General features: G+C 54.4%; 1 protein-coding gene across 2 annotated transcripts in view; it reads right to left on the reverse strand.

Moving 5' to 3' along the window:
• PITPNM3 (PITPNM family member 3) overlaps positions 1–16,976 on the reverse strand; it is an 82,162-nt gene extending 65,186 nt beyond the window's left edge. For both annotated transcript variants that reach the window (XM_032497957.1, XM_032497959.1), the window contains exons 1-2: positions 16,850–16,976; positions 1,195–1,290 (exon numbers count right to left, since the gene is read on the reverse strand). In XM_032497957.1, coding sequence (XP_032353848.1) covers positions 1,195–1,290; positions 16,850–16,871 — 118 coding nt within the window. In that variant the 5' untranslated portion in view covers positions 16,872–16,976. The remainder of the gene's footprint in view (positions 1–1,194; positions 1,291–16,849) is intronic.
• Between the last annotated feature and the right edge of the window lie 4,622 nt (positions 16,977–21,598).

Raw genomic sequence — 21,598 nt, forward strand, 5'->3', positions numbered from 1 at the left:
ACTTGCCCAAGATCACAGCAAAAGTCAATGGCATGGCTGAGGCCCTGTCCCAAGTGGCCTGTTCTGGGTCCAGATGTCTTCCCAGCATATGGGCTGTTTCTCTTTAAAGACCCCATTCAGCCAGGCATTTCAAAGCTGGCCCCATCTCAGGAGTAAGTCGACCCCCCAGATACGATGACTTCTCAGAGTAAGTAAGAACTGGGGGCCCTCCTGGGCTGGGGAGGAGGCCATTGGTGCATCTCAGCTGCCCCCACACTGCCCAGGCAAGCAAGGCTGTGAGGGTCCTCTCTCCCAGCAGACCCCATCTCCCACCGGTCCCCCCCCCCCACCTGCCTTGCAGCTCCTCATCTCTGAGCCTTTGCTTAGGTTGATCTCTCTGCCTGACATGCCCACCTTCTCCAAGGTTTGGTGCCTTCTTCTCCAATTCTTACAATGCTTCCTGTTTTTCCATCCTCACTTAGCGCCCCATGCTGTGTCTGCGTACTGGTGATGCACCCAGCGCTGGGAAGCAACACTGATGCCCTCGCCCTCCATCATGCCTCACCTGAACATCTGCAATAAACTTTCTAACTGGTCCCCACCTCCACTCCAGCTCCCCCTCCCATCTACGGGCTGATCTTGTAAGTCGTCTCCTGGGTCCCACGAGGCTTCATCTCTCCTCTCCCCCGCCATGCGGGTCTCCTTCAGTTCCTGGAAAGCCACATCTTTCCTGTCTCCACAACATCCTATCTGCTGTGGCTAAGGCACTCTCTCCCACTCTTCATCTAGCCCACTCCTATCCTCGGTTCTGCGGAGAAGATGTTAACGACCTCCATGCCCAAAATTAGGTACCCCCATCCTCACTCTTTCTATTAACACCTGGTGCTTTTGACTCCAAAGTATTACTCCCCATTGGTGATTGTATTTCCCTTTGTGTAATTGATGTTTGCCTCTCACACTAGACTATAAGCCGGGTGAGGGCAGTGACCATGCCTATTTTTTTTTACTACAGTATATTAGGAACTCAGCCAATATCTGAAAGAGTGAATGAATGGATGCTGATCTCCAGTCGTTGGGGAACTCACAGACTGGGAAATTATGAAATGTGGAACTACAGTGTCTCAGTGGAGAGATATTAACTCCCAACAGAGATCCCCTTCGTGGAGCTTCTAAAAAGGTCACCCAGCCAATGATGGCCGGATGGGAATCACTCACCTCTAGCATCAAAGAATTCATCATCAGAACTCTCCACTGAGTCGCTGAGGACATTTCGAAGGTGCCAGGGGGTACCACCGCCCGGGGGAGGGCCACCTGTCAAAGGAAACACACCCGTTAGCCAGGCTTGAGATTGTGTCCTAGCATAAAGGAGGTAAACCCAGACCGCCCCCGAACCAAGGTTTAGTCAGCGTCCTGCACGTCCCTGCCCTCTCCTCAGCACCTCACAGGGTCCTCCCACTACTGTGCTTTCATTTAAACCCCAGATACCTCTCTGAGATAGCTCAGTGGGGCAGGAATGAGTGTGCCCATTTTGCACACACCAAAACTGAGGCCAGAGATAGTAAAGAGATGTTGCCAAGGGGACACAGTGCATCAGGAAGCATCAGATACGTTTTGCTATGTTAATAAATGATCTTAAAACTGCTTAAAACAACAGCAGGTCATTTCTCACTCACACCCCGATTGGAAGGGGACCCTGGCTATGGCAGTCACTCAAAGCTGCCACTGCTGTATGTTACCATCTCAAAAAGAGACATCAAGGTGGCCTGGAGCAGGTTAGAAGAAGGCAGAAAGTCACGCCCAGTCATGAAGGTGTCTTCCTACACGCAACAAGTTTCTGCACACATGTCATTGGCCAAAGCAAGTCACGTGGCCACGCCCAACTTCAGGAGGGTGGAGGAGGGGAGAAGCAGATATCCTGACAGGTACTAGTGATGTTTGCTGTACACAGCATGTGCAGGCCAGGCCAGGCCTGCAACCTCCCCTGGGGAAAAAGTCCCAAACTAAGGGGTACTTGGGCTTGAGTTCTGCCCTGTCTCTGCCACTTACAACCTGCACAGCCATTCCCTTTCCAGCCCGAAGCCTTAGTTTCCCCGTCTATACAATATTGACAAGCATCAATTCCAAGCTCGAAGGATCAGAAGTAATGCGTGCTCAGCACCTGTATATTAGGAGGTTCAGTAATGGCCACTATTGTTTTTAAATATTTTATTGAGGTATAGTCAGTTTACAATGTTTTGTCAATTTCTGGTGTACAGCATAATGTTTCAGTCATATAGGAACATACATATATTCATTTTCATATTCTTTTTCATTAGCAGAGGTCAGGACGTGGGGCTGAGGGGTTATCTGGAGCAGGCAGGAGTTAATAAACACAGAGAACATGGCCCCTTGCCCTGAACTCAGCCCCAGGCCACCTCCTGCCCTGGGACCTGGGGGATAAAGGCCAGAGACAGAGCTGGGTCAGAAGCCTCTGTCCCTGCCCTCCATTCTCTGAGCCATTTTTACTGGACACTTGGGGACTCTCTTGGAACCAGCTGGTGTCCAGCACATCAGGAAACCCCTCCTCCTGCTCCCTGGACATGGGGAATATTAGTGATCGCAGATGGATTCCAATCTAATCATAAAAATTAAAACCATAAAAATGTTCGAAGAAAATTGACCTCGTAATTTTCCCAAGGAAATAATCAGAGAAGTACACAAAGATGGAAATATATAGTTGGTCATCTCAGTGTTCTGGTAACACCAATGAATTGGAAGAAATCCCAGTGTCCTTCCACAAGGGAAGAGACATACATACATATACAGTCACAAAGGGAAATCCTTGCAACTGGTAGAAAAATAATGTAGCCCTTTATGTACTGATAAGGAAAGATGCCCACAGAGGATGGTTAGGAGAAAAAAAAAAAATGCACGCGGGTCCCAGAGCAGCATGTTTCTTCTGACCCCATTTTTGAAAGGTACTCTTATACCGTACACACATCACATTAGTAAAGGGCTCAGGCTTGTAGGCTGAAGAGGCCTGGATTCAAGCTCAGGCTCTCGCCCCTTAGAAGCTGTGTGATGTCAGGCGAGTCCCGTCACCTCTCTGTGCCTCTGTTTCCTCAGCTAAGAAGTGAGGACAGCTCCTACCTGCCCCATGAGCTTATTGTAAAGATGAAATAAAATGCATCAAAGCGCTTAGCCCAGGGCCCAGAATATAGCAAGTGCCCACAATAATTATTACGGTAGGGGAGGGTAGAGCTCACTGGAAGAGCGCATGCTCAGCATGCTTGTGGCCCTGGGTTCAATCCCCAGTACCTCCATTTAAAAAAAATGTTTAATAAAAAATAATTATTAATACATAAATACACTTAAAGGTGCATTAAAATTTCTGGAAGGACAGCACCAATGTGTCAACAGACATTATCTGTATAGAGCAGAATTTGATAAGAAGAGGCAGGGGAAACTCAATTTTCACATTGCACATTTAATTTCATATGACTATTAATTTTATAAATTCATCTTATTTTATCAGTTCTAAGATGTACATTTTTTTTCACACTTCCACATCTTTAAAATCAGGGTGTGTCTTATGTGATGGCAAATCATAACTTGGGTGGCACTGTTTAGTCTTTCTCCCTGGTATATAAAATAATGGTGCATCTTATAACTGATTGTATCTTAGAGTCAGTGGAAAACAGTGCAGTTATTGTGTATACAGGGTAAGTCTTTCCAGGGCTTCAGCCCTGGCCACCAGGCACACTTGTTCTGTCTCCAGAGAGACCTGGGTTCTTGCATTAGCAATGCCTCTTTTTCAGATGCCCCATCTGTGCAATGAGAAAGCTGACAGAAACTGTCCCCTGAAATGTGTCAACTCTGACTGGTGTTTGAGGAGCCTTCCTGGCACACAGTGGATGTCAGTGAAACAGTGGGAGGCGGGCATTCCCCCAGCCATGGCTAGAATGCACATTGCAGTTCTCAGAGAACCTGCTGCAGCCTCCGCTCACCACACCCTGCCACCCTGCAGGATGCTGGCACTGTTCCCTGCTCCGAGCCCAGATCCCAGAACATAAACTCTTCCTGAAGGGAGAGGCCAGCCCAGATCAGCCCAGAAACACAGCCCTCCTGCCTGTCCCTCCTGCCCCACCCACCACAAACTCCCAAACACACACCCAGCTTGAGCTCCATGGCTTAGAGCCAGGCAAGAAGCACTTCTGAGACACAGAAAAGGCAGAGGCCACAGGGAACACTGAGCTGGAAGTCACTTCTAGACACAAAGCTGCGTCTGCCCCACAATCCCTGTGGGGACCCTTTAAGGTTATGATTCTCACCCACCAGGGTGAACAGCATGACAGGCAGATCAGTAATTTCCTACCGTGGACCCTGGATTTACTGCAAGGGAGTTTGAGAATCCAGATACAGATACATTATAACTGAATATTTCTAACATGGATATGGGACTGTTTCTCAAATGTATGTGGATAAAGTTCTAGCTTGTGCAATAAGACAAGAAAAAGAAATAAAAGGTATGCATATTGAAAAGAAAAAAATAAAACCGCTTTTGTTCTCAGATGGCATGCTTATCTAGAAAATAAAAACTCGGTGGGAGGGTATAGCTCAGTGGTAGAGTGTGTGCTTAGCATGCATGAGGTCCTGGGTCCAATCCCCAGTACCTCCAATAAAATAAATAAATAAATAAACCTAATTACCCACCCACACACAAAAAAAAAAAAGAAAAAAAAACTCTACAAAATCTATAAAAAAGAACCTACTGGAACTAATAATTGGATATAGCACGATCACAGGATACAAGATCAATAGCTCAATATACAAAAGTCAGTTGCACTCCTGTATGTCAGCAATGAACAACTGGAATTTGACATTTGAAAAACAATACTGTGCTGTACACCAAAGACTGACACATTGTAACTGACTGTACTTCAATTAAATAAATAAATAAAAATAAAATAAAATAAGAAAAACAATACCATTTACAATAGCATTAAAATAAGATAAAATAAAATAAAAAGTGCTTAGGTATAAATCAAATGATGTGAAGATTTCTGTGCTTCAAAAATTATAATCACTTAACACTCTTATTGAATGTACATTAATTTTATATATTCTCTCAATCAACAGATACTAAAGGTATAAAAACTATTATACATACTATATTAATGTGCAAATATCCCTTGCTGTCCAAATCCATTCCATTCCTAAGAAAGCAAGAATCTGGATAGTAAAGGCAGTCATATTAGCCTCATCTATTCGGTTCTGAGTTTTGGGTGGTGAGCAGCAAGAATTGAAGTAGTGATGGGTTCATCAGAAGATGTATCTGAGCCTAGTTGGTTCCTGAGTTTGAATAGGGAGGGTTCGTCAAGATGTTCCTGGTTATGGTGGGTCTCATTTCTGTGTAGTACACACTCCACCCAGGAACAAAGAAAGGCAAGGACACTTCTGCCTACCTCCCCCTCACAAACCGCGTGTGCCAGAGCTGCAGAAAAGAGAGCTCTAGAATTTGTCCCTCCCTCGCCACCCCCACTGCGTCCATCCTTGCCGGCCACCATCATCCTAGGGCACTGTAACACCCATAGCACGTGTGATAGGCTGGCCTTCGTGGGAATCCCAGCAGGGAGAACCCGGCAGAGGGCAAGGAGGCAGAGAGGCCAGTTCAGCTCCATTTGAGGGAGATGCTCTCCCAGCTAGAGGTGGGCAGAGAGAGAAGGGGCTTCTGGGTGTCAAAGGGAGCTGCCCATCCCGCAGGCAGTGTGTTAGGTGCTGGGGACACCGAGGTGAAAAAGAGGGACAGGGTGGGGGCCCCCAAATCTTACACTCTTCGGGGGGACAGAGAAAGCAGACCTGGTACAAGGGAACAGCAAAGATAATCTCAACAACAGAAAGTGCTCTGAAGAAACTGAAACCACTCCCTTCCTCCCACCAGGCCCTCCTTCCTCCAGTGTCTGTTACAGTGTAATTACAGCCTAAAGAACAGACCGGCACGAGCACGCGCATCTGTACATCCACCGGGCGCTGATGACGAGGGCGAGGCCCCCAGCATCCAAAGAACTCTGTCACCTCTTTGAGTTCTAAACGCTGGACCATCACTTGTTCCTCCTTCAGATGGACCCTTCACCTGACTGCTGACTCTCCTTTGTGGTCAAAACCTACCGTTGATTTCCTTTCCAAAGGCATCTTTGATCTTGTTTACTGTTCTCTTCTTTGTAGCACACCTGCCCTGGTTTTTACATATACCCTATAAGTCTGTTTAAACCTGCTGCAGTCCCCCCCACTCTCAGATGTGGGCATCTGGGGGGATCTCGGTTATCTACCCTTGGGTGAAAAAGACCCTATAAAATGGATCATGTTAAGCAAAACAAACAAACACAAATGAACTTATTTACAAAGCAGAGACAGACTCACAGGCATAGAAAACAACCTTACGGTTACCAGGGGAGGGGAAGGAGGTGGGGAGGGATAAATTAGGAGTTTGGGGTTTGCAGGTACTAACTACTATACAAAAAATAGATAAACAACAAGGTCCTACTGTAGATGTAGCACAGGGAACTATAATCAGTATTTTATAATAGCCTATAATGAAAAAGACTGTGAAAAGGAACATGCACATGTTTCACTGAAATCCCTGGCACAGTGAAGGGAGGGAGGAAGGCACTGGCTGACTCTTCCTCGGCCAGATGGTGCCTGGGAGGAAGGAACTGGGGACAGAGCTGATGGGCCCAGCCCTGCACCGGCCCTGCACCGGGCACAGGACAAAAGAGGGCGGGCAGCCTGGCCCCTGGCTACATGTCACACCCACTGCATCCCATAGGTGTGGACGGCAGGTCCCAAAGGCTGAAGGACCCGGAGGCCTACCTGGGGGAGGCAGCACGAGCTGAGCTTAAGGAAGTGTGGGCAGCTGGCCATGCTGGGGCAGGATGGGAAGGAGGAGAGACATGTCAAAACGGTCAAAGCAATCCGGCCATTTCCAAGAGACGCTGGACCTAGAACTTTCTCCTCCAGGGTAAAAAGTCTGGCTCATCAGAACAAGGGAGGGAACATGGGCGTCGGCTGCGACAGCCATGGCCCTGCGGGTGTTAAAGTAACACCTGCCCGTTTCCAGACCTCCTGGGAGCCTGAGGTGGCCAAGGTGGGTTGCTGGGCACTGAGCCTGCCGCCCGTCACCGTGGCCACAGCTCCTGTGCCCAGTCCCGCCTGAGGCTGCATCTGAAACCACAGCCTGGCAGGTCCTCTGGATTCAAGCAGTCTGTGCCTCAGGAGAGGAGGAGGTCTGGGGGAGGAAAGGGCTCAGCTGTGGACTCATTCAGGCGGGGCCCCTATCTCCTATCTCTGTCTCCTCTGTCACACACACACACACACACAGGCACAAGCATTTGAGTCCAACTCCTGACATCAATGCTGCGGAAATAATCAGGCCGCCAGACTCCCCGTGGGCAGTGAGAGCACCCTGGACACGTAGAGCCGGAGCCCAAATGTGGCCCACACAGACAGACAGACACACAGATACACACACAGACACACACACACATTTAGAATCACAGTTCCCTGCCCCTCAGTTCTAACCTGGGGTCCCAGGGCCCGTCCACACACAGCACACTGAGCAAGGGATGCGTTGAGTCTGGTGAGGCTCTCACAGGCCGGCAGGTGACTCTAAATGTCCCCCTTCTCCCTCCCACTCCCCTTCCTCCTTGCTCACTGTCCCACCCACTCCCCCTTGGGGCTGGTTCAAATCCCAGCGCTGCCACCTCTCAAATGGTGACCCCAGAAAACGTGGCTACAGCACTCTGTGCCTCAGTTTCCTCCTCTGTCAAATGGGGGTAATAATAGTCCTTCCATGGGGATGCCATGAAGATTGCATGAATCAATATTTGAAAAGGGTTGAAAAAGGTTTGGCAGAGTGCCTGGCACTCAGTGCTATAAAAGGGTTTGTTAAATGAAATAAATAAATCATGATATTCCCTGGGCCTTTCTTTGGTCTTTTCACACGTGGAAGCTCCCAAGGGCGGGCTGTCTCCTCCTCAGGGCGCTGGAATGGGAGCCCAGGGGGCAGACCGGGAACTGTCCTTCCATCTTGAGGCCGGAGGCGCCGACCCCCTAACACTCTTGAGGCTGGTCCCGGTGCACAGCTGACCCTTCTCCCCCGTCCGCCGGCGCAGCTCCCTGGGGCCGTCTTGTCTGCTCCCCAGAACTTAAGCTACGTAAGGCCAGAACCCACTCTGTCTCCAAACCAGTTCCACCCACTAGTCCGGGCTCCGTAACACATAGTCCCGGGGAAGCCCCCACCCAAATCATGTTCTTTCCCTCCAAGCCTTTATTCAAGATGGCCCTGGTGCCTTAAATACCCTCCACCCCGACCCCATGCCCAATTCCCATTCACGCTTTAAGAATTAGTTGAAAGCCTTCCTTGACCGCGGTGCTGGTCTGGGCGCCTGCCTCTTCTGTGCTTCCAGGACATCTTTTGCCTGCGCCTGTCGGACCACCTGTCCGTGAGCTAGGTCCAAGCCTGCCTGCCCCCGTGGGCTGTGGCTTCCCCCAGGCAGATACCTGGTAGGAATCCTCTCCAGGCCCACAGAGCCTCTCCCAGCCCAAGGCTGGGCCCAGAGAAAGCTCTCGTTACGCTCGGCATGGCCCAGCACCGGGTAGAGCTCAGGAGGGCCCCCTCTCAGGGAAATGTCCCACAGAGTGTATCCTCGGGCCCCACTATGTGTCAGGATGAGTCTGACCAGAGCAACTCAGGGCCAATCAGCCCATGCTCAGTAGTCCAGGGGCCAGGGTGCCAGCCAGGGAGAAACAAGAGGCCAGGAGAAGCTGCTTCCAGAAAAAGGCATTATTAAAGAAAGAAACCAGATCTGGTTGGGGGTTGGTTGCTATAGAAACACGTCCTAACTATCTCCCAAACTGCTATATGCGCCACCGATGAGCTTGTGTGCTGGGCTGTTTCAGAGGATGTGCTGGGAGGCCCCAAAGGACTTGTGTGCTAGGGTTCCCAGTACCTGGAGCCCAGATCCTGAAGGACCTGGAAGGAATCCAGCTTCTGGAGTACCCAGGTAGCTCCATCAACCCAGGAGGTGGACTCAAGAATTGAGGTTGGAACTCCAGGCTGCAGAATTTTCCTAAGACTAGCCACAGCCAGACCACAGCCTGAACTTGGAGCCGGCCACAGATCAAGCCACAACCCCGATCACAGAACAACTGGGACCCGATCTCAGACCCGGCCACGAAGCTGACCACAGCGCAAGCCACACACTAAGACTTGACCCAGTCACAGTTCCAGCGACAGGTTTGGCCAGGACTCAAAAAAGCAATGATTCTAACCACTGACTGCGGCCTGACCCTGGCCATAAACTGCGCCAGGCACAATCCAGGGGCTGTATCGAACAGCATCAAGGCTACGCACACAGCCAAGACTGATTCTGTACAGCACGTTACCCTACTGCCAGGGATCTGTGCGGCCTTCACTCCCCATCATCCTCACAACAGCCCGGTGAGGTCCGTGCAGAAGGGCTATGATCCCTGTTCACGATGAGGAGAAGGAAGCTCAGAGGAGGACTGGCCTCCCGTCATGCTTCCTGCACCCAGCGGGTGGGCTAGGGGTGGGATTACAATCCCAGTCTCCCAGCAGGACACAGTTGGCCCAACCAGTTGCTTTGGAAAAGATGTGCTTTTTGAAGACCTGCTGGTATCTCATAAATATGCCACTTAAATACCCATTAATTACCTTATTTAGGAGATAATTAGTGATTAATAGCTTTGGCTATCTATTGTACTTTCGTTGGCTCTGCCAATTCGACTCCCAACAGCTCTGAGTTATTTGGAACAATTCTCTCAAGCCCCAGATGTCCCCCCTCTGTCCCGCCAGACTCTTGCTCCATAAGGGAGAAGCTTTCTCCTGCCTCTAAAGGGAGCTCCCAGAGCACCTGCCAATTCACCACTGACATCTCTGCCACCTGCAGGAGCCTCAGGAGGGTGGGGGAGGGGAGGGCCCCAAAGACAGGACAGAGGGGCCCCCTCTGATCATCCCAGGACCCACTGCGGGGAGCAGGGACAAAGACCCAGGAAGGACCCAGGAACCTGGCCTCAGCATGGGGAGGCCAGGTTGGGGATCACAGATGCCACGGAGGATGCTGGGGACTCCTCCAGAGACCCCCACCCCAATAAGCCAGCCAACTCTTCAGCAAGGGCACCAAAGGCTACCATCAGCCTGAAGCAAGCTGCAGCAGGGAACCAACCCCCACCAGCCAGGGCCAAGGGGACTCCACTGGGCCTTTCGTGACACCTGCCACTCCAGAGTTACTATGGAGCAAGGATGGGGCCCAAGGTTCCTCTGCCTCCAGGCTCTCCATTTGGTGCCAAATCACAGCGCTGGGAATTGTCAGCCGGGACCCCGGAGGCGGGACTGCATGAAGCTCTCACCACTGCTCCTGATTACACTGTACAAGAAAACAAAAAGGCAGCAAGGGATAAACACCACCCCCTCCCACTGGGCAATAATGGGAAGGCTGAAAATAGCTCTTTTTACCACAAGGGATGATTCCGGAGTTGCTCAGCTGGGACCAGCCTCACGGGAAGTGGGAAGTGGGGGGCAAGGCGGGGGATATGGCAGGCCGAAGGGAGTTCTGATCAGGAGGGCAGTGAGCCGTCCAGGAAAGGTCTGAAGTGTATGAGTGACGGGTGGCCACAGCCGCTCCTAACCTCCTAGAGACAGACCCCTAAAACAGCTGCAGTCCCGCAAGCTCGCAGTCTGGATCCCACACACAGATCCATCCCTGAGGAGGTCAGGAGCGCAGGACGTGATGTGCTCTGCAAATACGGAGCTGAGCAAACACAGCATCAGTGGCAGACGGCTCAGAAGAGGCCTCTCGGATCCACCAGAACTCAATGCCCCTCCCAGAGCCCGACGTGTTTCTATTTTTGCTTTCAAGCCTTGTTTGGCGTCCCGGCTCACAGACGGCTACTTCCCCTCCTCCAGAATAATGGGTCATCTGGGAAGGGAGACACCTCCTCACTGGCCTCCCCTGCCCCAGGTCTGCAGATAAATGGGCTGACCCTCAGAAAGGAAGACGAGGCTCTGGACAGGCACACACATGTAGCCCCTACCAGGATATCTAGAGAGAAGAGCTCGACACCCAGGAACTCTGGTTTCCAGAGGCCATTGCACCAGCACCTGCCCCCTGCCAGCCCCGGCCACACACACTGATCTTGATCTCTCTCCCCGAAGCCACAAAGCCTTCCCGCTGGGGTCCTGAATTCACCCCCACAGACAGGCCATAGCCCAAGACCCTACATGTCAGCCCCAGCCTCAAACCGAGCCCTGAGCTCTCAGCCTGGCCCCAGCCTGAGCTGTGACCTCATCTGCCAGTGAACCTCACAAATGCAGCCCTGGTGAAAACCTGGAGGAGGCAGAGGGGGTCCCACCGCAGGGACCCAGCTCCCACCCAGAGCTGCTGACAGGCAGCTGCCACACGTGTACCCCCGTGGGGGCTGGTGGCCCCACAGCTGTGCAGGCCGCCTGCAGGCAGGCAGACTTGGGGCCCTGGAGGTGGCGTTTACCTCCGGAGTGACTCACTAAGGCTCCTATTCGTTTGCGAAAGGGGGTGCAGTGTAGCATTTTTTTCTCTCTAGAAAACAAGAATTTTAAAAGAGGGAGTAGGGAGACTTGAGGGAGTGGGTGGGGAGCTCAGATCTCATTTGATTTCCAAAGTTATTTGTTATGCATTCTCCCCTCCCCCCTCCCACCTCCAGCCCTTCCCCTGGGGGCCCTGGCAGCAGATCTGGTGATAGGCCAGGCTGGGACCCCCCAGGAGGCACCCCCCCCCCCCGTGTCCCAGTCCTCAGCTCCCTATGTGTTCTCCCATCTCCAACACCCTTCTGGGAGGGTCCCTGTGAGGTAGGAAACGGGGAAGGGGCGAGGACCCAAAAGGCACAATAAAGGCAGCAGGGAGGGAGGCCAGGAAGGAGATCAGAGCAGTGTCAGAGCTGGAGCAAGCTCAGAGCTTGCCCTGACCCCTGAAAATTTTTCCTTCCTGTTCCCCTTTTACAGATGAGGAAACTGAGGCCCAGGGAGGCAGTTCAAGGTCAACCAGTGACAGAGCCGGTCTCTTCTTTGTTGCAGTTTAACTCCTAGCAATGTTGAATCCAAGAGTAGAAGAAACCTAAATTCTAATTCCAGCTCTGCCTTTAACTTGATGTGAGATCCTAGAACCAGACACTTAAACTTTCTGGATCTCAGTTTTCTCATCCATAAAATGGGAATAACATAGACCCTACTTTAAAGAGATGCTGTCCTGCCATTAGATGGGAAAGCAGATTGAGACAGATTGTTCCCAGGATGCTAACCCCTGACCCTCTCCTTCCCTCTCCTGAGCCTAGAATCCCAGAGAATTCCTGGGAGGGCCCGGTCCTACCTACCCAGCAGTCCTCAAAGCCTGACTGGTCTGCAGAGTTCACACACTCTGTCCTTAAAGACACCAGGCCTCAGGGGAAAACTCTGCTTTTCTGGCCTTGGTCTCCCACCTACATAATTAACAGGTGGGATGGGAAGATCTCCAAGCCGCTTCCAGCCATGAACTATTTCCATATGCTAAGATGAATACAAGAATGCATCACACCTTCTGGCCAATTCGATGCAGCCCCAGCCCCAGCAAGGGGGGCCTAGCCATGTCCTCATGCTCTGTGTCCCACCACTCCCAAACACCATCCAGGACGGAGGCAGGGGCCCCCTACTGGGATCGGGCCTTCTGGTGCCTAGGGTCACTTGCTTGAGGGGGGACTCTGTTGGAACTCCTATGTCTTTGACTCAGAATGTAGTGCCCTTCCCCAGATACACAGCAAAGGCATCCTGGTACCGTAGGCCTGGCAGTTTCTGAGTCGTGTCTCAAATCCCCGGGCACCTCCCCAAAGTCCTGAGAATGCCAGAGCTGGTCCCTTTCCCAAGCTTCCAAATGTTCTGTCCTCCAAGAGATCTGGCCACTGTTCCCTGCCCCTGGGAGCCGAGAAGCAGGGGGCCCAGGAGAAGATCTGGCTTTGGGACGGAGAGAGGGTGGCTGTCTCAACAGAACAAGATCTAAACCAAGACTCTGGAAACACAGCTTCCAGGCCCAGCTCTGCCATCACCTTTTCCTGTGGCTTTGGGCCAATACCTACCCCTCCCCAGCCCACAATGTCCCCTCGTGGGCGGGGGCTTTGATCATGAGCCTCTGGAAGCCTCCCCACAGCTCTGCTGCTGTAGGATCAGTAATTTACTGACCCGAATTACTGGGTTTGATACACTCCAGCTCGCCGGCTCCTCCCCTTAGAGCAGAGGCCAACACCTGGGAGCCAAGAAACTGGTTCCTCCAGCCTGAAAGGCCCAGCCCTGTGGCCCCAGCCCAGCCTCTCCAGACAGTCCTGGCCCAGCCTGAGAGGTTCCAGGACCCTCTTGGTTGCTGCCTCTGATCCTGCCCGGTGGCGGCCTTCTCCTTGCCCTACCCCCGGGCTGGCAGACACCCCTGCCAACCTGCTGCGGTACAGAGGGAGGGCCAGAGGGGCCTAGGGAGGAATGGAGGGGCCGTGCAGCTGGCAGGAACCACCACAAACCCTTCCGGACAAGCTGGCCTCTCCCTGCCTTCCCAGGAGCCCTCCAGGAGCAGCCAGAGGGATCTGTCAAAACTCCCAAATCGTACACATCACTCCCATCTTGGATGTTCTCTGGAATTCCTTTCTGCCCACTGGATGCCTCCAGGAACCCTTCACTCCAGCCAGACAGACTTCTCCATCCTTGTACACCTCCCCTCCACCCACCCCCATTCCCACCCTACTGCAGGACCCCTCTACGTACACCTTTCCCATTCCAACCTCCTAGACTCTGTTTAAGCCATCATCTGCCTGTGGAAGCCTGCCCCTTGCCACCTTCCTGCCCAAATCTTGCCAGCCTTTAAGGCCCAGGTCCTCGAGAAATCCAGCCTTTACTGTTTCAAGCCACCACTGGCCTCTCCGCCTCCACCGCACCTGAGGCCCAGCCCCAGGTGCCTCTGCATTGTATATTATTGTTTCCTGGGCACTCCCCAACTCCCAGCCCCCACCTCCCTACAGCCAGCTTCCATCCCCAAGGTAGGCCTCTCTCCATTTTTGTCCACTAGACCAAGAGCTCCCTCAGGGCAAGACCAAGGGCTCTCCTTCCCTCACTCTCTGTCTCAAGACTAGACACAAGGCACCATGATGACTCTGGTTTACGTGACTGAAATCTCCCAGGAGACTGGGAAAACTGGGGGTAACTCGTTTGGGATCCACCCTCTGGAATTTATCCAGTCCTTTCTAGGACCTGATGACCTTTTCTCTTGTACTCCTGGCAACATGGGAGTCCTTTCACTGCCTCTCTGCAGCTCCTTTGTGATACAGTGGACACAGCCATGGCTGGTGGTTCAGGCTGTGCACTGCACAAATCCAGAGATGCATTCCCTAGGCTACAACATGATGACCTTGGAGTCATGCACTCTGGTGACCCAAACCTCTATCTCTTCCTTCAGTAGATGGCCCCCTTGGCCAGTTTTAGACAGAACACCTCACAGGTCCCAGAGCAGACTCCTCCATTCACAGGCCAGATTCTCATGGCCTCCATCCCTGGCTTTCAGCCTCCCTCAATTCTAACATCACTCCCTCAGAGTGAAAGCCTGATCATTTCTGACCATCAGTCTGTCCATTCGCAGTAGATGGTCCTGAATAGCCACCCCGTCTGTGTCACATCCTCTCCTTGGGCGTCAGTTTCTTTAGCTGTAAAGACAGGGACTCGCTCTCTACCTATCTCCTAGTCTTTTCTACACAGACTTTGCCACTGGGGGGAGATGACCTGCATCCATGTGTTACTGCACGCTGTCTTCAAGTCAGCGAGCTAAGGAAGAGCTGAGAAGAGGAGGAGTAATCCGATTTTGCTGGGGTCAATCCCAAAGGCTCCTTGGGGTGGCAGCTGAGTGTGGGAGAGAAGAGCTGGGCAGTTCACTCCACAGAGGAGGGGAGTCTGTGCTGCCCAGAGGGAAAGGGCCAAGCATGAAATTGCAGCAGGGAAGACAAAATGTTAGAACAGCATGAAGCACTGATGCTCAAAGCAGAGCAGTTTTTCACCTGTCACTGGAACAAATTCCCATGGACTCTCAGCCTAGAGACCAAAGGACTCACAGACCATGGTGGCAGTGGTACGGCTGGGACCACACCCCCATTCCATGAGGTCGAGGGTGGGGGTGACCTATCAGGGTAGTGATGGAGAAAATCCATCACTCCAGCCCTTACAGTGTGGCTTTGCGTCCAGCCTCTGCCTAGACCCTCTGGGCCACCTGGAGGGAGCTATTACTCTGAATATCTGTTTCCAGATGTTTTAAAAAGGGGAAAGTAACACTTCCTGCCTCCCAGGATGGTTGTGCACGTCGCCTGGTACCTCGTACTAGCAGCAATTGTTAACTGCTGTTAGGATGGCAGCGCCCGGGCAGGTGATCTGTGCACGGGGAGTGCTCACACATGCACACACATGCACACACAGAGCAGGGGCAGTGGGCGGGACACACACCCTGCCATGTGCCCTATGGGAGGAGTGGGGGTGGGTAAGGACCCAAGGAGGCAGCCTTTTCCAGCTTCATTGGTGTCATCTCCCAGTGCCTCCCTCAGGAGGGGAAAAGGGAGGGAAGTGGGAAAGGGGTGTTTAGATGTGTTCCATACTTGCTGTGTCTCACACAACCAGCCCCACCCCAACAGGACAGAATGGGAGTATATTCTCAGGCATGGAAATCGCATGCCCAGTGCTGTACAGGGGCATCTGGACCCAGCCCAGGGTAGGGGCAGCACTTGTGGGGTGGCAGTGGATTTACACACCGTCCTGCGGAATTGACCCCAAGTGTGTGTGTGGGTGAACTCACACTCATTCCACCACTGTCATCTCTTATGGGTAGAGGGGTGGGGTTCATGCCAGACCAATGCCGAGTCCGAGGGGATGGCACGGCACCTGCCAACGTCACAGGCTGGGTGTGAGTTCACAGTGGATTTACACATGCCAGCCTCCCAAGCCAGCCCTCCTGAGGCCAGGCTGGCTGCCACCCTCGATCTGCTGGCCCTCCTAAGGCACCATCGGGCCCAAAGAGTGCAAACAGGAGCAGGGTCTGCTCCGCCTCCTGACCCCGGTGCCCAGCTCAGGGCCTGGCACAAAGCAGATGTTGGTGAATGAACGTCTGGCTGAATGAATGAACGAATGACTAACGCCCACTCCCTCACACCACGGGATACACCGCCTGAGTCTGGGGGAGGGCAGAGCCCTGGGGACCTCCGAAGAGGCCCCCCTTCAGACCTCCGCACCTGAGGCTTTGCCTCCCAGGGTCGGGTGGGGTGAGGGGGCGGGACGGCTCACTAACCGGTGCGGAGCGGGGCACCCCTCCTTCCCCAGAAGAAATCTGGGTCTCCTGACTGAGCTGCGGGCGGGGGGATGGTCGCGTCCTGGATAGAGCAAGCGGCCGGACAAGGGGGCGCGTCCCTGTTGGCGCTGGGGGGCGTGGGATGGAGCGGCAGCCACGGGACACCGCCTTCGGTCCCCGCGCCCGAGTCTGCCCAGGGCCTCGGGAGGGCAGCGATCTCTCCCCACGCCGAGCTGAGCAGGGGCGCCGCAGACCTGGCCCCTTCCGGCGGGGCGATGGCGAGGGGACGCGGTGTCCCAGGAGGTGACCGGGGGCGCAGGAAGGACGCGGGGCGCGCGGAGCCCCCTCGCCGCGCTCCCGGGGGCTGGCCGCGCCGCCGCCCGCTCGGCCCGCCCGGAACCTCCGCCCACCTGCGCCGGGGGCTCACCTGGGCCGGTGGCCCCTCCTCGAGACACGCGGGTCCCTCCCCCGGCCGGCGGCCCGGCCCTCCCGGCGCCCGCCCTCACCTGCACGGCCCGCCTTGGCCATGGCCCCGGGCGGCGGGATCCGGCGGCGCTGCCCGCGCTCCTCGCGGCTCCCGGCCCGGCCCCGGCCGCCCAGCCGCCTCCGGCCGCCAGCGGACTCCGAGCGCCGCGCCCCGCGCCCCCGCCCCGCTCGCCGCGGCCGCCGCCACCGCAGCCGCCGCCGCCTCGCCGCTCCCTCCCGCTCCCTTAAAGGCGCCGAGCGGCGGCCGCGCCGCCCCCCACCCCCCACCCCGCCCCGCGCTGCCGGGGAGGGACTGACGGAGGAAGGCGCCCAACGCCGCCCCCGCCGGCCCGCACCCCCGCCCGGGGCCGCGGCCGCTGCTCCAACGCGCTCCGCTCCGAGCCCCGGACGGGCGCAGAGACGCGGGGACACTGCGGTCCTGGCGGCGATGGGCACGCGGACCGCGAGTCGGGGGTGAGAGACGCGGCACTAGAGACACCCCCGTGGCCGAAACGGCATGGGGAGACGGGGAGAGAAATGCAGAGACTCGAGACCCTCGCTCCGGGAGAGTGACAGGGAGCAGAGAGGAGGAGAGAGGAAGAGAAAAGGGGCGCAGGGAGGCTCCCACGAAGCCAGGAGGGAGGTGTCTCCAGGATCAGAATGAGAGATGGACCCCTCCATCAGCCCCAACGCCAGGGTATAATTTCTAGGATCCAGAACCTGGATGTGAACTAGCCTCAGAGGGGAAGGGATTTCTATGCCTTTAGCTCTAAAGGAACACGTAAAACACACGCAAAGCCCACCTGGGATTCCAGGCTGGAGCAGAGTTTAGGGAGGCAAGTAGCCTGGCTGTTAAAGCAGGAGACCCCTTCGTTTTCCAGACCGGGGGTAAAGACGTGGTGAACAGGCCCAGTGGAGGCTGGGGAGGCTGGGGTTGTGGCTTCTGCCTGGTGGCAGCCAGGGATCCACAGTGCAGATCCAACAGGGAACGGGAGATGGCCAGTTGTTGCGTGATGCCTGGGTGGTAGCCAGGTGGGAGGCCCCAGGGGAGAGCAGGGCTGCACCAGGTCTCTGGACCCAACAGATGTCTGACCATCCTTTGTCAGCTCCCTACACCCCCAAAGCCGGCTGCCTGGCTCCCTGCTGCTGGAAAGGACTAGGAGTATCTGCTCCCAAATGACTTTCCAACCCCTACCAGGCCTTCCCCCAAGAAGAACCCCTCTGCTTCCTTCTGAAGAACTGAGAAGGGCTGAAGCCCTGTTACAATCTGCAGCCAGGCACTCCACCTACCCTGTCCCACCCCCACCTTATAGGGAAAGTCTCCATCAGATAATTCCACTCTTGGGCTAGCCATGGTCCTGACTCCAGAGTCCCATTAGCCCCTCTACGGAAACGGGGCACTCATGGGGCTCAAAGGGTCCTCTGTGAGCATTTAGCCCAGCACCCACTCTGGGGCTTTGTCTCCAACTGCAGGATCCCCGTCAAGTGGCCCTTCAGCTCCTGGTTAATGATATCCAAGGATGGTGAACTCAGAACCTCAAGCAAGAGTTCTTCTATCTTTGGGCAGTGCTGACCATGAGAATGTTTCCCCTCGTTTGAGCTGAAATCTGCACCTTGTATGACCCTCCTGTGGGTCCTTCTGGTGCATAACTCAACAAAACCAAGGGCCCTCTGTCCAAACCCCATAGTGTGGCTTCACTGAGGGGGACCAACCATCCTGGTTTGCCAGAGACTGTCCCAATTTTAGCACTGAAAATCCCACATTCCAGGAAACCCCTCAGTTCCCGGCATTCCGGACCCCAGAACTAGACAGCAGTGCTGACCAGTGGACAGAGTGTCAGAAGCCCTGAGGATGAAGCCAGAGCTCTTGGCCAGCGTGTGCCATCTGTTACCAGCGGGGAGCACGCGGGTGGGTGCCTACAGCCCTTCCCCACGACTAGGGTGTGGCTGGGTGGGGATAGCCGTGCGTGGACCGTGGTGTGCTCGCGGCTTCACACAAATCACGTCATTTAACCCTCAGGCATTCTCTCCACAACACCCTCATGTGTCTGGTACCATCCTCGGTTCACACAAAATGAAAGGGAGTCTGAGAAAGTTCGGTGCCCATGGTCATGCAGGATTAGTTTACAGCCTGCTTTCTGTTCCTCGTGCCTGGCTGTTCCCTGCAGGTGGGCACAGTCAGAGGCCTGAACACCTGGATAATGTCCAGGTTTGGCCACCTGGTCCGTGGGTGTGAGTTGTCACAGAGGAGTAATAAATTTGCCTCAGAGGGGACACGCCTGGGCCTGAGCACCTCCCTGGGCCCTTGGCTCACAGAGGCCACAGTGAACACAGCCTGGTAGGGGCCCACTTCCAGGCAGCACCTTGTGTGTGTGTGTGTGTGTGTGTGTGTATTCATGAGCACGTGAATGCAGAGACAAACATATCCTGCTAGGGGAAGATGCTCCCTGAGGTGGGCGCTGAGACCCCTCCCACCACTCCGGCCAGTCACCCCAAACCCTTGGGTAGGGGTGGGTGGAGCAGTTGAGGGGTTGCTGAGTTGATGGGAATTGTAGACGTCATCTAGCCAGCCCCCACTCCATGCCCCCATCTTTCAGATGGGAAGACAGCGGGCCAGAGATGGAGGGGACTTGCCTGATTCCAGGCTCCATCCATGGCTTCTCCTCTTTAAATCTTCCCCACAGCCCCAGCCTTTGCCCAAAAATCAGTGCTGCTGTGTGGAGCTGGAGTCCGACAGGGAGTGCAGAGCCGTTGGACCCTCAGGGCAGCTCCTGAATGCACTGGCTGGGACCGGCTGCCTAGGAAGTCCTGCCCCTGCCTTCAGACAGAGCCAACACATCAGGCAGAACTCAAGGCCATGAGATTAACTGGGGGAGTTAACTTCCCGCATCAGAAGAATCGTCCTTAATCGAAGAAAGGAATAACTAGCAATTTAGAGACACTGACCTCAGCTGCCTGCAGGAGAGAGAAGCCTGTGTCGGCCTCCCAGCTCTGTGACAAGAGATGGTGTCAGGGTTCCAGACAGGATCCTCTCTCTGGGACTTGCTGTCCAGGCCCTTTCCTCTGCCCACGATCTGCTCCACAGCCCAGCCAAGCACTCCAGCCCAGAGACCCGGAAAAAGAATGCAGAGGCCAGTCCGCCTGTTTCCCAGGAAAATGTGTGCACAGATGTGGGTGGAGCAGAGCTGTCCAGGCATGTGGGAGCTGGCTGGGACGGCTCCTCAACACAACAGACCCACCGAGGCCGGGCTATCGATCCTGGGCAGGTGGAGGTAAGTGATGGTCCTTGGGAAACAAGGTGGCCCCAGGGCAAGGCAGCCACGCCAGGTTCCACTTATTTCCTCCTTGGACACACGGTGGAGTTCAGTGTTGCTGTGTCCGCTGGGCCTGGTACAGCCCCTGCCCAACTCTCTGATGGTGACCTGTGCACAGCACAGGAGTCAGGAGCAGGATGATGAGCTGGTTAAGTGACTTACCTCTGTCCACTGCTGATGGACGCCAGTGGGAGGGGGCCTGGGGAAGGACTCGGGCCAGCCCTGCGGCAAAGGTGCCCACAACAGCGAATCCTGCCATCTCTGCCGATGCCACGTAGTTCTTCCCTCCCCTCAGTGTCTCCTGGCCTGGCTCTACCCTGCTTGGCCACTTCCTCACGGATTCCCACACTTCAAAGAACCTCAGTGGTTGGCCACTGCCCTGAGGACCACCTCCAATCACCAAAGCAGCCCCAGGAACAGATGTTCTTCCTTGGAGCCTTCCAGAATAGCTGGGAGCCACCATCCAGGACACTGGGTAGGATGTGCCCTTCCGTCCCGCCCTCCTGTGCTCCTCTTCCTTGCTGGGAGCTGTGACTTAACTGGTCTGTGCTTCTACCTTCAACCTCAAGAAAGGTTAGGACCCTGCCTGTTCCCCTTCCTGCTGACAAGGACTCATTCTCAGCAGTTATATTGAAAACCAGAACCTCACTTCACAGCAGATGCTACAAGGGAGCACTGGATCACCAAGACTCCCATTGGTGATCTCCTGCAGAGACAGGAAGATCCCCTTAAGATCAACAAAAGACCCCTTAGGTGAGCCCTAGACCCAGTGTGTAAGGACCCCCAGCCAGAACAGACCACCCCCTGCAAGCAGACTAAGTTGAATGCTCTACCTTTACAGAGACCGCTGTCCCCCTCCTATGCCCACAAGGGTGGGCTGCAAAATCTAGACAACATGTATGTGCCTGCATCCTCAGTGTTTTCAAAAGATGCTTGGGGGCATCTCGCAGAACCTGTTGAATGAGACCTGATCCGATTTTACTTGAGTGCTGAGATGAACCAAGGCTCAAGTCTAGATTTCATTTCATCAAATGCTATTTGGCTGGCTTCTCTGTCTTACTGAGTAGGGTGTGCTGGTTGATGGGATTTTGGAGAGAGGGTCTGGAGAGGCTGAGGGTAGGTTTTTTTTAAGAAAGGAGGTGGTTGGGTGGAGGCAGCGATGTGACCGCTGTTCTAAGGACTGAGCTGATTTAAGAGGCTGTCCAATAGGTTAGCAGCGATTTATCTCCTCCTTCAGCGCTTGCTGTGTTTTGTGTTTGTTTGATGTCAAGACTGTTGAGATTGGCCCCAAGCAAGCCCAGTTGTCTTCAAGTTATATTTAGACCAAATACAAATGAGGAACTGGGTGAAAATCTAAAACTTGCTGCAAGAATGGTCCTTGGAGTCTGCCCTCCTGCAAACATCCATCGGCCCAGAAACAAACATGTTCAGCTACTCTGATCTCAGCCTTGTTGCTCCCCTGCCCTGCCCCCACCC

This window comes from Camelus ferus, chromosome 16, assembly GCF_009834535.1.
Source record: "Camelus ferus isolate YT-003-E chromosome 16, BCGSAC_Cfer_1.0, whole genome shotgun sequence".
In the NCBI taxonomy this organism is placed as follows: Eukaryota; Metazoa; Chordata; class Mammalia; order Artiodactyla; family Camelidae; genus Camelus; species Camelus ferus.